Here is a 14,062-nt window from a genome sequence, read left to right as displayed (position 1 = left end):
TTGGAAAAAAATGATAGCCTACATAACTACAAGACCAATTTGAAACTATGGCATCAACCCCCGGAAGATTGCGTGCAGGGGCCGCTTGCAAGCCTCCCTGAACCTAGTCAGGATAAGTGTTCTTCGCTATCCCAGCACCTGAAGTCCAGACGCGGTGGACTGTTCGGTATCATTCGAAAGATTTTGTTCTAGATGACCTGCGGTTCGCGATGATGACTATTCGCATATCCATCCCAGATTGACAGACTAGATATTCGATCGTCACTACTGTTCGTACCTAATGTTGCACTATAACCTAATCTTTTCAGAGGGTGAACCATGTCCACTGAAAAACGATGGAACCGGTGTATGCCGCAAGTCCAGTCAGTGTCGACAGAGTGTCCGGAATGGAGAGCGACACTGCGAATTTGAAGGCAATGAACCCGTTATTTGCTGTGCGATGCCACCGAATGTGACCTATGAAGCATTCACGCGGGTTGTTCAGCAAGCTTGCAATAGTGCGCGTGGTATAGATTCCAAATTCGACTTTCATGTGATCGGTGATACTGTGGCAGCTCAGGTGGGCGAGTTTCCCTTCGTGGGACTTTTAATGTACGAAAATGAGCAGATTCGATGTGGCACTTCGATAATTTCGGAGCGTTTTCTGCTAACAGCTGCACATTGCATCACAAACAAGACTAGGCCTATAGCGGTATTGTTGGGAACAAACGAAGCGACAGATGGAGATGCCGATCGGTATGAAACAGCCCGCGTTTTTCGTCATAAAGGATACAATAGCTTAACCAAACAAAATGATATTGCTTTAATCGAGCTCAAAAGTCCAATTAGGATGAACTCGCATATCCAACCCATTTGTTTGCACACGGATCTAATCGACTTACCAACAACGACCAATATGACAGTGATGGGTTGGGGTATAGACAACTCGGGTAGGTATTTGTGTAGTTTCAAAATGCTTCTCATATAATTGGTTCTATTCACAGACAAAACCTCCAACTTCCTTCTGAAGGGTACTGTAAACCCAATTCTACGGAGCGTCTGTCAATCCAGATTCGATAATACTATAAGGAAAATTAAACTCTCAACAAATCAAATGTGTGCTCTTGGGGACCAAAACATCAACGGCAGAGCTACAGACACTTGCGAGGGAGATTCCGGGGGACCACTGGTGATCAATCACAGTGGCAAATACCACCTAGTTGGAATCACATCGTTTGGCTTTGGCTGCGGAAGTGAATATTTTGCGGGAATCTACACTCGAGTGTCAAGCTATTTGGACTGGATCATCGAACGGGTGTGGCAGAAGTGATCTATCGTTGCGAATGTGTCAAATTTACATAAAGAATTTATAAAGTAAAGTGACATAAAGTATTAAGTAAGCAATAAACAGTTAGGTAATCGATTTCTTCGATACTCTTCCGGATATGTTTGTACATATGTCCTTTAGACGTGATCGGAGATGAGTCTACAATATATAATTTTACTCCATTGATTCAAGGAGTGTATCGAAAAGTAGTTCTTAATTTTCAAATATCAAAATAAAACTGAAAACGTTCAGAAAGTGTCCACTTTTTTCTTTTGACAGGTCTTTAGACCATGTCTCTGTTTAATCCCCTGAATCATACCAACATTGGTTTTGAACTTCTTGGCCAAATCACGAATAATAGCAGACCTGTTCTTTTGAATATAATTTACAACTTTTCGGTCCAATTTTGGATTACTTGGTCCGGGTTTTCATCCACTTCTGCTGAGATCCCCGAAAGAACACTCATTACCGAATTTTGCAACGATTCGTTTAACACTTTCTGTACAAAGTTTGATTTTTTTTGCTATTTCGTGGTATGTAACACCCTTTTCGGTGCACAAATTGTGCAGAATTTTCGTTTTAGTTTCCAAATCAATCCGCGACATTTCGAAAACATCTGTATGACCGCGACTAAATGACTTGTATATTGATTTTTGACATGTAAACAAAGCGTGCTCTGATTACACGACAAAAAAGTTCATCCATTTGTGTGTAATAACGTGTTAAATGTTTAAGACTGCTTTTCGATACAATCCTTACTACAGGGTAACAATATTTTCAAATTCCTGATTTCGAGATTCGTTATTGCAATCACTATCACTTGTTTGATCAATAGTTTCTGGGTAGCCTTCCTACTGGGCTTGATTCGTATTGTATTAGCTCTGATCAGGCGGGACTGGCATCTACATGAAGTTTACATGTGAAGGCGAGTTGTTTCATCTTTCGCTGGAAATAATAGATCGACGTGACATTGTAGGAAGTAGCCTTTGTGTATCGATATGATCGGTGTGAACAGAGTAATATTGGGTGATCTTAGATCGATGTTAAGCAGGTGCATGGGACATGTTTTGAACGAAAACATGGGCATGTTTTTGAGTTCTTTCTTCGTTTTATTTATCAATTCCTTCTCAGTTTTCGCGACAAAATTGATGGAGAAGATCTTACGCTTCAGATTTGCCCAGAAATTCTCGATGGGACGTTGGGGACGTTGGGCGGGCTCGCCGACTTTGGTACCACATCGATATTCAGCCGCTCCATCTCCTCTAACGACGCCAGATCCAGCCAGAACATCGCGTCTTCGCCCTTATGGTATTTCTTGATGAACGACGCTACTTCCGGCAGGCACTCCGTACTATAAATTTCCTCGTTCACGGCCAGTCCGGAGCTAAAGAAGAGTGGCTTCGACATCCCTTCCTCGCTAATTGTCAGCCACAGTAGCACCTGTTCGGGGAACTTCACTTCGGAGCTTACTTCCTTCGTTGGGGAAATAAAATACGAAGTGCCCTGTCAGCCGTTGCTACCAAGGGTGAGATAGGTCTCGTCGTTCATCACCACCACCACGTCGCGATTCGCCGGGAAAATCGACTTGACCATCTTATTCAGCCGCTGCCGCTGCGTCATTGCCTACAGCTCCGAGACCTGTGGACGAGACTTCCGCTTTCTGACATGTATGTCCATGTTCATCAGGTACTTTCTCACTGTTTAGCTGGTCGCACCGACCTTCCGGCCAAGCGCACGCAGCGATGTAGCCACTTTTCCTTCGATCTTCCTTTTCAACATCCTTTGGAGCTTCTTGTCGCTCAGGGTCGTCAGCCGTCCGGAACCGGGCTTTCTTTCGATGCTGGTGTTCAATAGTGCCAAAGTGTTGTAGACACTGGAACGGGCGTATCCGACGTCCCCAAAGTGCCACACGATGTCCGTTTTCGACGCGACGGGGTACCGTTCTTTGAACGCGCACACTTCTGAACGGAGTAGCTTCACTGTTTTCGCCATCACGGTTAGAGTTCGACTGATAGAGCTGTCAATTTTTTTCTGCTGGCTCATTGGTTACTATGATTGATGCTGCATGGGTAGTTTCGTTAGTGGGTGTGGAGGTAAACCCATGCAAAATCGGCCATTTTTTGTCCGTTTTCTTAATGCAAACGTTACAGCTTCTCGTAACTGCAAGGCGTGCAGGTCAGATTTGGCAGGAGTGAGTTTGCTCGTTTGGTACAAAATGGCAATCCGTTATTTGAGCGACTAAAAGAAATTTAATTTAGGTGATCCAGATGAGTTTCAACATTTTTGTCATGATCGTACTCAAATTAGAATGGGTTGGAAATTCAGAGGAGAATCGGTTATGGTTTGGAGCGCATTTTGTTATAACGATAACCTAAAAATTGTTTTTATTTCCGATGAACTCAAAATACAGTGTTTTCCAACTTTAAATTCCGAAAGTAAATTGAAATAAAACACACTTAGAATTCGAATTTCGATGAAACTTTTATTTCAAATTAAAGTTTGGTTTATGCCATTATGTGTGAAATACAACATCATTTAAATGTCCACCTAGGGCTTCCTCGCACACCTTGATCCGGAACAGGTAATTTTCGATGACTTTTCGACACATATGGGGCGGTATCTCGGTCATAACTTCACGAATGTTGTCTTTCAAATGTTCAAGAGTTTGCGGAGAGTTGGCATAGACTCGGTCTTTCGCATAACCCCACAAAAAAAAGTCTAGCGGGTTCAAATCGCATGATCTGGACGGCCAATTGGCATCACCAAAACGCGAAATTATGCGTCCCTCAAATTTCGTTCGCAATATGGCCATGTTCGTTCGTGTTGTGTGGCACGTGGGGCCGTCCTGCTGAAACCACGTGTCATCCGTATCCATATCTTCAATTTGTGGCAAAAACAAATCGGTTAACATGCGGCCATAGCGCTCACCATTCACAGTTACCGTCTCGCCGTCCTAATTTTCAAAGAAATACGGCCCGATGACTCCACCAGACCATAATGCGCACCAAACAGTGACTTTTGGCGGATACAATGGCCTCTCAACAATCACGTGTGGATTTTCTGAGCCCCATATACGGAAATTTTGGGTGATCACATAGCCACCGAGCTCGAAATGTGCCTCATCTGAAGCTGAAGAAAATTTGATGCGAAAATTCAGCATTTTGCTGCTGTTGTTCGTTCACCCAATCGACGTATGCCCGACGCATTCCATGATCACCACGCTCTAATTTTTGTACCAGTTGGACTTTATATGGATGTAGGTGCAAGTCCAAATGCAAAATTCGCTACAATGATGTGTTTGACAAGCCCAATTGCTGAGCAGGCCGTGGAATCGAAACATTCGGGTCATCCTCCACACTGGCAGCAACAGCAGCAATATTTTCGGCCGAACGTACATTACGATGATGTACAGGTCTCACAATATCCGCTACGGATCCAGTTTGTTCGAATTTACGCACTACATTAGCGATTGTGTGCTCTGTAGGCCGTCCATGACGACCAAAATCCGTCCGTAATGCTCGAAAAACATTTGCCGGTTTTTCATCATTTTTATAGTATAATTTAACAAAATTAACACATTGTGCGATGCTAAAACGATCCATATTGTAAAATGGGAGACATTCAACTAACGATATGACGATTTGGTTGACAGCTATGTTAAACGGTTGTCAGCGCAGGGCTGTATACTTTCGGAAGCCCGAAATGGAAAACCCTGTATTACACAGACATGCTGAAAGTTCTAATTGATTCTGTAGAAGGGAAAATTTTATTTTTCAGTAAGACAATGCCTCAATCTACGTATCCAAGCATACTGAGCAATAGTTATCCGATCAACCCACCGGATCTCAATCCGATTGAGAATCTTTGGGGGATTATGTCTCGAGGCTTTTGTCGTAAGGGACGTCAATTTCAGAATGTTTCACATGTGAAACAAGCCATAAAGGAGGAATGGGTAAAATCGACGAAGAAGTCCTAAGAAATCGATCGAAATCAATGCAAAATCGATTGATTGAAGTCTTGAAAACAGTGGAGCCAATACAAAATATTGATGTTTTAAAATAAAACCCTATGACGTATATATTTATTACAAAAAAAAGTGCTTTTATAATTATTTCCATCATGTTTTCTCATCATTTTCCGTTATTCTAAAACTATCATCGATTTATGAATAAAACACAGTGTAGTTGATTATTTTCGCTATTTCAGGCAGATAGTAACACTTTTAGTTCGAAAACATTAAACTAACTATTTAAATATATAAAAAAAAACCGATACCTCTATATATTTTTCCACCGTTGTAACTCGAGCATTTCTTAATAGATCGCTAAGATGTTCACATCAATTGATGGGGAATGTTTCTACGAATGTGCCGCGTTTTGATTGGTCCAATTTGTGGGTAACAGCGGAGTATAATTTGGGTACAAGCAAAGATTAATATTGTAAGTCACTCCCCTTGTGATTCTGCCACCAGTTGAATGAAATAAATGTGGTTGTTGCTTCCCAAAAACATTCTTCATTTTCTAACCGCGAAACAGGGCATATTCTAAGAGCCTCCGCAGACTGCAGACATTTTATCGACTGAACGGTTTGGGTAAGGGCAAACACCGATCCAACTGAATCAATGCATTGCGTACATCTCTCTAATCAAACTATTGGACGATAAAAGGTCTACAGTCTGCGGATACTTCAAGGCCATTGTTCCACGAATCGTGTAGCGGCAATCAGTTTGTCGACAAAAGTGCATCAGTAAAATGAGGACAAAAGTGCATCGATAAAATGAGGACAAAAATTTCATCGTGAGAACAAAAAATAATTCAATGGCGCTTTCAAGGGTCACCAAACCTTTCACAAAAGAGTTATTAGAAGTTATTATAATACGATGCGTTTTAAAGTGATATCCGAATGATATTATATGTAAACTGATTTTTGTTTGCTTGGGGAGAGCCTGTGCTAATATATAGGTGTTTTTGGGGCTTATTGGCAGTCTTGAGAAAACAAACGCAGCGCTGCGCTTGAGTTTAATTTTCATCAAAGCGCGTTCAAAGAAAACTCGAATTCTCTCTTTGTGCGAAGAGCACAAAAATCATAAACACGACAGCGCAAAATTTACCCGGTGCAGAACTCAGATACTAAACATTTCTTCTCACTTGTATGATGCGCGTCTCATTCTATACACACACATATACACATCAAATTCTAGCGTCCGCTTTGTCTTCATTCGTTCTAAGCAAAGCATAAAAACAACAGCGCACCCATTTGAACCATATACGCTTGTATGAAGAAAAATATCTCAACAGAGAGAGCAATCCAGATTCAAGCGCGCAGTATAGAAATACGGCGCAAGCACGGCGCAAATTTCAGCGTAAAACTCAGCTTAAAACTGGGCGCAAAACGGCGCTGACAACCAAACATTTCATCTGTGTTTCGGAGCGTGCTGATTCGCCAGAGCGCATGTGTGCGCAAGGAGTGGGAGCTCAATTGGGTACAAAAATCTTGTTGCGCATCAGCACCGTGTTTCATTCTGAAGACTGCTCATTGGTGGTTGCGGACTTTATGATCGATCATGCTATTCTGCTAATAGGTACAGAAAAACTACTTGCATATTCGATAAGTTATTTGAATTGACAGCCTTTGGTGTAGTCCTACGTCTCTCAGGTTATATCCCCGACATTATCTATCTGTCTTTTTGACGTTGGGTACATACGTTCCAACAATGAAAGGAGATGACATTATAAAAAGACGGGTGGATAATGTCGGGGACATAACCGGAGTGACGTAGGACTATACAAAGGGGACAGCTTTTGTTAAATATATATTTTAAATATATTGTTTTATTTTCTTCTCCTACGTGAATACCTACCTATCTACCTGAAAAATGGATTAGTTTACTGTTTACTCTTTATGAATATGTTAATGGTTCTGAAAAGAACCTTTGGTGTTGTGTTTTTGTTATCACTCGATATTCCCATCTTGTTCGGTTAAACCTTCCTGTTTTGCTATTGCGTTTGCCACTCGCCACAGCTTTCACAGTTGGAAAATTTCTTCCCATCCAGCTTGTGACATGTTGTTCAGTAAATTACATTTGATGCGACGTGCCGTAGAAACACTTTGGCACTCACTGAAACTAATTGTTGCCTTGATGAGTGCCGAACCGAAGCTGCTCTGTTCTTGATGCGGGTTTTCTGATTGTCGTGAGCAGCTTTGCAAGCCAACTCGAGCACTCCGACGGCCGAAACTCTATAATCGCTGTTAGGTATACTGGTGCTCCGGCACCAATCCGTTCGGCCTAGTTACCATTGCGGAGCAATCAGTGAATGCGACCAACAGGGGACTGGAGACCTGACGGTTCGAGTGAGACTTTGCCTTTCCCTTAACTTGTCCTCCTTTGTTACGTCCACGATGCCGATGCCGTACAACCACACGGGTTTACGGTTTGAAAGAAAATAAGATATTTTTTTGGGGTCCGCGTGTTCTCTAGCGGTACACACTCACAGGATATAGACAAATCGGCAGACTCAGCCAGAGGGGCCAGTCCAACGAGACGAACGAATGAGCGTTAAAAGGGAGCGATGGCAAAAAGTCACAGAAGGTTGTGTCCGAGACACGACCGCATAGTTGACGTAGGATTACGTTAGGCTATCTGTCGCATGCTGATTTTGGATGTTTGAAAAAATATATTGGTAAACTCTTTGATAATGATCTGATGGCCCTGAAAAGGGCCGTTTGATTTGGTTGTTGGGTATTTTTTGTTCATTTCACCAGTGTTACAATCGAGCTTTCGGTATCAGTGATAGAAAGTTGTTTCAGCTCCGATGCACGTTTACGAGATTGGCGCTCATATTGCGTGAACATATATTCCGACATATTTACTCGCGTAAAACTTTATGGAGCAACAAAAACAACAATTCACTTCTGTTGTTTTTTGGCAGCGGTAGCTTTTTCGGAGCCGCTGCCTTTTTTTATTTTGGTGGTTTTCGTTGACACCATCACGCCGAACTAAACGGCGAATAGCGAATTTGATACACTGGATATTGTCATGTAGAACCTTGCGATACGCTTCGATCCTCCTTTGCCTTCCTTGCCGCATGAAGTCATGTTGGTTGATGTTGATCTGATGTGACCACACTTAAAACACTAAAAACATATATGTTTACCGATCTGAGCGTCGAACAAAATGAGAAATCTGATTGAGCAGCAGCATCAGCAAAAAGAGAGAACATGCCTGAAACTTTCTGCTCATGATGTTTGCTGTTGCCATCAGTACTGGACCGATGCGGGACACAGCTCGATTGTTGATGTTAGGCCTCGATGTTTACCGCCGCTGCTGCTGCTACTGCCACTTAAGTTCGATATGAGACACAGCTCAATTGTTGGCCGCTCAGATTCGATGCTCGTCTTGAAGTTCACTGCTGCACTTTCACGATTCCAAGAAGTGTGTGCTCGCACTTCTGATGGAGAGAGCGTGCCCGAAATGCTCCGCCTGCGATGCTTGCTGCTGCCACTAGTAGAGTAGTAGTAGTTTGTCGCTGCTTATACTGCCATAGAAGCTTGATGTGAGGCACAGCTAGCCTATTGACCACACAGCTTCGATGCTCGTCTATATATTAGCCGCGTCCACTGCTGCTGCTCTCCACTGTTGTCCGTTCCACGTCCGTTGTAAGAATGAATAAAATCCACGAATGCTCCATCCTTTTATATCATTTGGTATGTGTGAAGTAGGCGCCTCCTCCTCGATTGTCATGCAGCTTGCCGGTGAACGAACGAATCGGGCGCGAAAAAGAAATGACGTCAATTTCGATCAATCAGGCCTAAGTATCTTCTGTTTGGATAGTGGTTGAGATTTTTTAATTGTTCGATTGTTAGTTACATGATATATATTATTTTATTCAATGTGAAAAATTATTATGGAGTGCCGACAACGTATGATGCAAACATCTCATCAATCCATCATGAAATGAACGAGCAATAAGCGTTTGAAATTGGACGGGTCGCTCATTTATTTTCTAACGATCATTTATTTTCTAACCGGGAAGCAGTTCACATACTACGCTGCGCTTTTATGTACATGAAAAACCACTTTTAACATGCGGGGAAAAAATCTTATATGAAAATTGCCAGATGTCAATGTTGCCAAGCGTAGTTATCCCATCCGTTACGAGCGTCGTCTATAGACGACATCCGCGCGACGTCCTGTGTGTACGAATGTCGTCTATAGACGACATCCACGCGACGAGCTGTGTGTACGAGCGTCGTCTTTAGACGACATGAAATTCATACTGTTCTTCGATCACACCAGCGCGATGTGCATACTTTTCGGCGCAGTGCTTCGTACAGGGGTAGCACTTCGGCGGAGCACACTGCCGTAATGAAAGGGTTAAACCGACGCCGAACCGAATAGCGATGAACGCACCCATATCACGAACTTCGACATTTGATTTGCTATTATGGTGCTACTCGCCTGTGTAGTTCGCGCAAAGGCATCGGCAAAATATTATTTTATAAAATTCCTTGAGGCATTTGTCTGAAACGTGCTGTGTATGACCGGAGCCGTTTCGCTATATATATATATGCATACATATGTCATTCGTCTCCCTTACCGCATCCAGTCAGGTTGGTTGATGGAAAGTATGTTTCTGACGTGATAAGTTTCCTGTTAGTTGCACATGATCAAAGAAAATGTAAAAGTAAACAATATTTTTGATCGTAGTTTTATATCATTTTTATGATAAGTGGAAAACAATAAATTAAACTCTTTCGTTTCAAAGCAATATCGAAAGTCCTGAAAAGAGCTGGAATGGTTAAATGGGTTGTATGGAATCTGCTGCGTGCTAATGTAATGAGGTTTCAGTCGGATGTAGTAGTTGTTAACTTTTTGGCAGCGGTAGTTTTTTCGGAGTCGCTGCTGCTTTCCTTGGCTTTGGCATCTTCGGCTTCTGTGCGTCGGTTTGCAAGGGTTTCGTTGACACCATCACGGTGAGCTAAACAACGGATAGCGGGTTTGATACACTGGATGTTGCCATGTGGAACCTTGCGATACACTATTCCTTAACCGGGTCCTTTGTCTTCTTTACCTCCATAACCGTATCCAATTGTATTGGTTGATGTGAACAGGAGTACCAGCAATGCACACTAGAAACACATATGTTTATCGATCTGAGCGTCCAACAAGAATGAGAAATCTGACTGAGTAGCAGCAGCAGCAGCAGCAGTAGAGAAAGAAAGAATGCCTGAAACTCTCTACTCATGATATTTGTTGTTGCCAACAGTAGTGGACCGATGCGAGACACAGCTCGATTGTTGAGGTTCAGCCTCGATGTTTACCGCCGCTGCTGCTGCTACTGCCACTTATGTGAGACACAGCTCAATTGTTGGCCGCTCAGATTCGATGCTGCACTTTCACGATGCCAAGAAACGTTCTCGCACTTCTGACGGAGAGAGCGTGCCTGAAACGATCCGCTCGTGATGCTTGCTGCTGCCACTAGTAGTAGACCGGTTTCAACAACCGTTGCTACTGTTTGCCGCTGCTTATGCTGCCATAGAAGCTCGATGTGAGACACAGCTCGCATTTTGACCGCTCAACTTCTATGCTCGCCTATATATTAGCCGCTTTCACTGCTGCTGCTCTCCACTTGTTGTTGTCCGTTCCACGTCCGTTGTAAGAATGAATGAGATCCACCAATGCTCCTTGCTTTTATATCATTTGGTATGTGTGATGTAGGCGCCTCCTACTCGATTGCCATGCAGCTTGCCGGTGAGAGAACGAATCGGGCGCGAAAAAGAAATGACGTCAATTTCGACCAAACAGGACAAGCGTTTGAAATTGGACATTTTTCACGATGCGATCGATTTTCATTTTTCAATTTGTACCCCAATATGTTCCCGAAAGACGTAATCCTACGTCAAAAAATACATATCTTATGAAGCATAGGATCCCTTCCTACCTTCTTCTTTAACCGAGGGTCGAGTTGCCAGCTAACTCGATCACTTCGGCGGCCGAAACTATATAACGCCGTCTAGGTGGACTGGTGCACTGGTACTAACGCGCTCGGCCTAGCGGGATTTTGCCTTTCCCTTCACTTTTCCTCCTTTACCATGTCCAGACATGGCTGCTTGGGTTGGTTTGTTGATGTGTTGTGATGCGAACCGATGTGGTGTACGGTTTGGATGAGAATGATCGTTACGGCAGCGGAGCGGGGATTTTTAAGCTGACTGGCTGGCTCGAGAATTACGCATGTGTGAGACTGCGACCAATGTTTCGTTCATTTTTTTTTACTTTCCAATCGTGCTTCATTCTATTTCGCTGCTGCTCTGGTTGCCCGTTTTGGTCGGTACGATTTGAGGAGCACAAAATGAACCAATCAAAAATGGGCACATAGTGCATTTTGACAATGCTTGATATTTCACAATTATTCAATTATTTATCTCAAGAAAAATGAAATGTTATTCGTTATGATAGATGCGTAGATATATTTCCTATCAATTGATGCAAAAACCTTTGCGATATATTGAGAAATGCTCGAGTTATAAGCGTTCCAAATCTTGCATTTTTTCCTACTTGTTCAGTGCCTAGATTTCCATTTCACCCCCTATATCTTCCGGTTGGACGTAGTCCTTTTCGATATAAACAGGTGATCCAAATCACTCCGTATGTCCAAATCACCCCAGCTTACCCTACCTAGCGCATTTGTTACACTGGACCAATCCATCGAACGCGCTCTGGCCGGTCGCATAGTATAAAGTGGCTTTCTGAATTTCTTTTCGACATTACGCGTATGATGGACGCTCAAAATAGTGACGGCTACAGAGTAAGTTCGCTTTATTCTTCGAGGGGCTCCCTATTCTCCACATGCCGACAAATAGCTCATAATCGAAAGAGAAGGAGAACCGCTGAGTTTTTGAAACTGTCTTCCAGATGTTGTTCCGAACAAGCACATGAGAGCAGTTGATTAATCACTCTGCGAAAAAAAACCCGATTTCCGCATGGTGGTTTCACCCAAACATTCTAATCACCCGATACGATACGATAGTTAATCATTCCTCTTCGGATGCTATTCATCGCACTTGGGATGCGCGATGTGCTAATCTTGTCTGCCTCTCACGCAAATCCTTCTCTCTCGCGCTTTGGCTGGGTTTTTCGTATTTGTGTTCGAAAGCGTGGAGCGCCCGACGATCCCACAGTGACGATCAGTCTTAGAACAAGTTTTTCATCGACCGCACGTTGATATGATCTGTGAATTGAAAATCAAGAGATGGATGTGTTGATCAAGTATTTGGCTTGATTTCAAACGAAAACAAAAACCGCCCTTATCGGATGATAATCACTATCGAGAAGCGCTTTCATCACTGCCGCCTGTTGGGAGGAAAGTAAACAAAACATTTGCAATTTCAGCAAATCTCGCGATCACACACACACACACACACACACACACACTTACGCAAAGAAGATGACCCAACGAGTCTGGCTGCTGCTATCATTATTGGTGACATTCACGGTGATGTGCAGGATGAGTACCCTGGCGATGACGACGAACTTCGAACGGTTGGACGTGGAACGCTACGGTAAGACCCGGTTTGAATTCTTCTCGCCGCTAATTTTGTTTGTCTCAAATGCTCGTTATCTCTTCGGCACGATTCAGAAGAACTCAGTTCAAGTGTGCAAGGTTGATATGCTGGTTGAATGAATAGAGGTTTCGGCGGTTTTAGCATTCTGCTTATTGATATTTTTGAGGCCGAATGAAATATGATGAATGTGATCAAATGAATAATCGTGCAGTAAGCGAGAGATTCTCAATCCATGTTAACCCTCCTGTACTCGCGCACAAAATCGTAACTCGTATACTCACAGACTGTGCGGATCTCTGTAATATTGCTATTGTGTATTTTTAAGCGTTATTGGTATTTATTTGAAGAAAAAGATATAATAGAATGAAAAAAAACCAGAAAACATTTTTTTCTTCAACTTCATTCAGTTTTAATAGTCATTTAACTCAGCCATCTCATTAATTCTCGGTCTGTCAGACCATATGCGCGAGTATAGGAGGGTTAAGAAAGTGTTGAAAGAAGTTTCCTTATGTGGCGGCGACAGTCAGACGATCATACAATTTGGGATTCCCCCGCATTCAATTTTCACGAACACGGTGGTGGATCTGCAAGAATTTTCAATTCTCTTAGCCTCGATTCATTCGATTTGCATGGAAAGTTAAGAGTTGGATGAGTTGATGGAAACAAAAGTTTACGATCAAATTGGTACAACACATTGGAATATTCCAACAAAAGTTACCACTGTGCCGATACAGGAGAACTTCGATATAACGTTAACATTTTCAATGTGTAAAACATATTTTCGGAATAGGTACTGAGAGTTCCATCTCAATCTATCAGGTTCACCAAAGTCACTTGGTGACCTGCGTATAGGTTCCCGAATATTAATTAGAGCATTGTAAACCCCATAAAAACAATCTACCTATTTATTGGGCATTTTGAATAAGCAGATTCTAGTCTCATGTCTGAAACCCATAGCCCATAACCAGGACCTTCTCATTAATTTTGCCTTTTTGCATTACATGCTATGCAGAATGGCTTAAAAACTTGTGCTGAAGAATAAATGTGCGAGCGGTCATTTTATCTTTTAACCTTCAGGATTTGATTTAGTTAGAATCCAGAATTCCAGTTCATTTTATACCAGCGGTATAAAAGCAGGCATATCTCAAATGTTTGACAGCAAATTGTTTGGAAAACCTGTAACTTTCGACGGTA

At 42.5% G+C, this 14,062-nt stretch overlaps 1 protein-coding gene across 3 annotated transcripts in view; it reads left to right on the top strand.

Annotated features, from left to right (window-relative positions):
* The window catches only part of LOC129763510 (mite allergen Der f 3-like), a 38,584-nt gene that overhangs the window by 14,607 nt on the left and 9,915 nt on the right, over positions 1 to 14,062 (top strand). The window contains exons 2-3 of one of the 3 annotated variants that reach the window (XM_055762653.1): positions 309 to 929; positions 984 to 1,512. The exons of 1 other annotated variant lie outside the window; for it this stretch is intronic. In XM_055762653.1, the coding sequence (XP_055618628.1) occupies positions 309 to 929; positions 984 to 1,309 (947 nt within the window). In that variant the 3' untranslated portion in view covers positions 1,310 to 1,512. Of the gene's footprint in view, positions 1 to 308; positions 930 to 983; positions 1,513 to 12,482; positions 12,866 to 14,062 lie in introns of those variants that run through there. One more of the 3 variants, XM_055762652.1, reaches the window with a different exon arrangement.

Source organism: Toxorhynchites rutilus, chromosome 1 (genome assembly GCF_029784135.1).
Source record: "Toxorhynchites rutilus septentrionalis strain SRP chromosome 1, ASM2978413v1, whole genome shotgun sequence".
Classification (NCBI taxonomy): Eukaryota; Metazoa; Arthropoda; class Insecta; order Diptera; family Culicidae; genus Toxorhynchites; species Toxorhynchites rutilus.
This window is presented reverse-complemented; position numbering and strand designations above follow the sequence as displayed.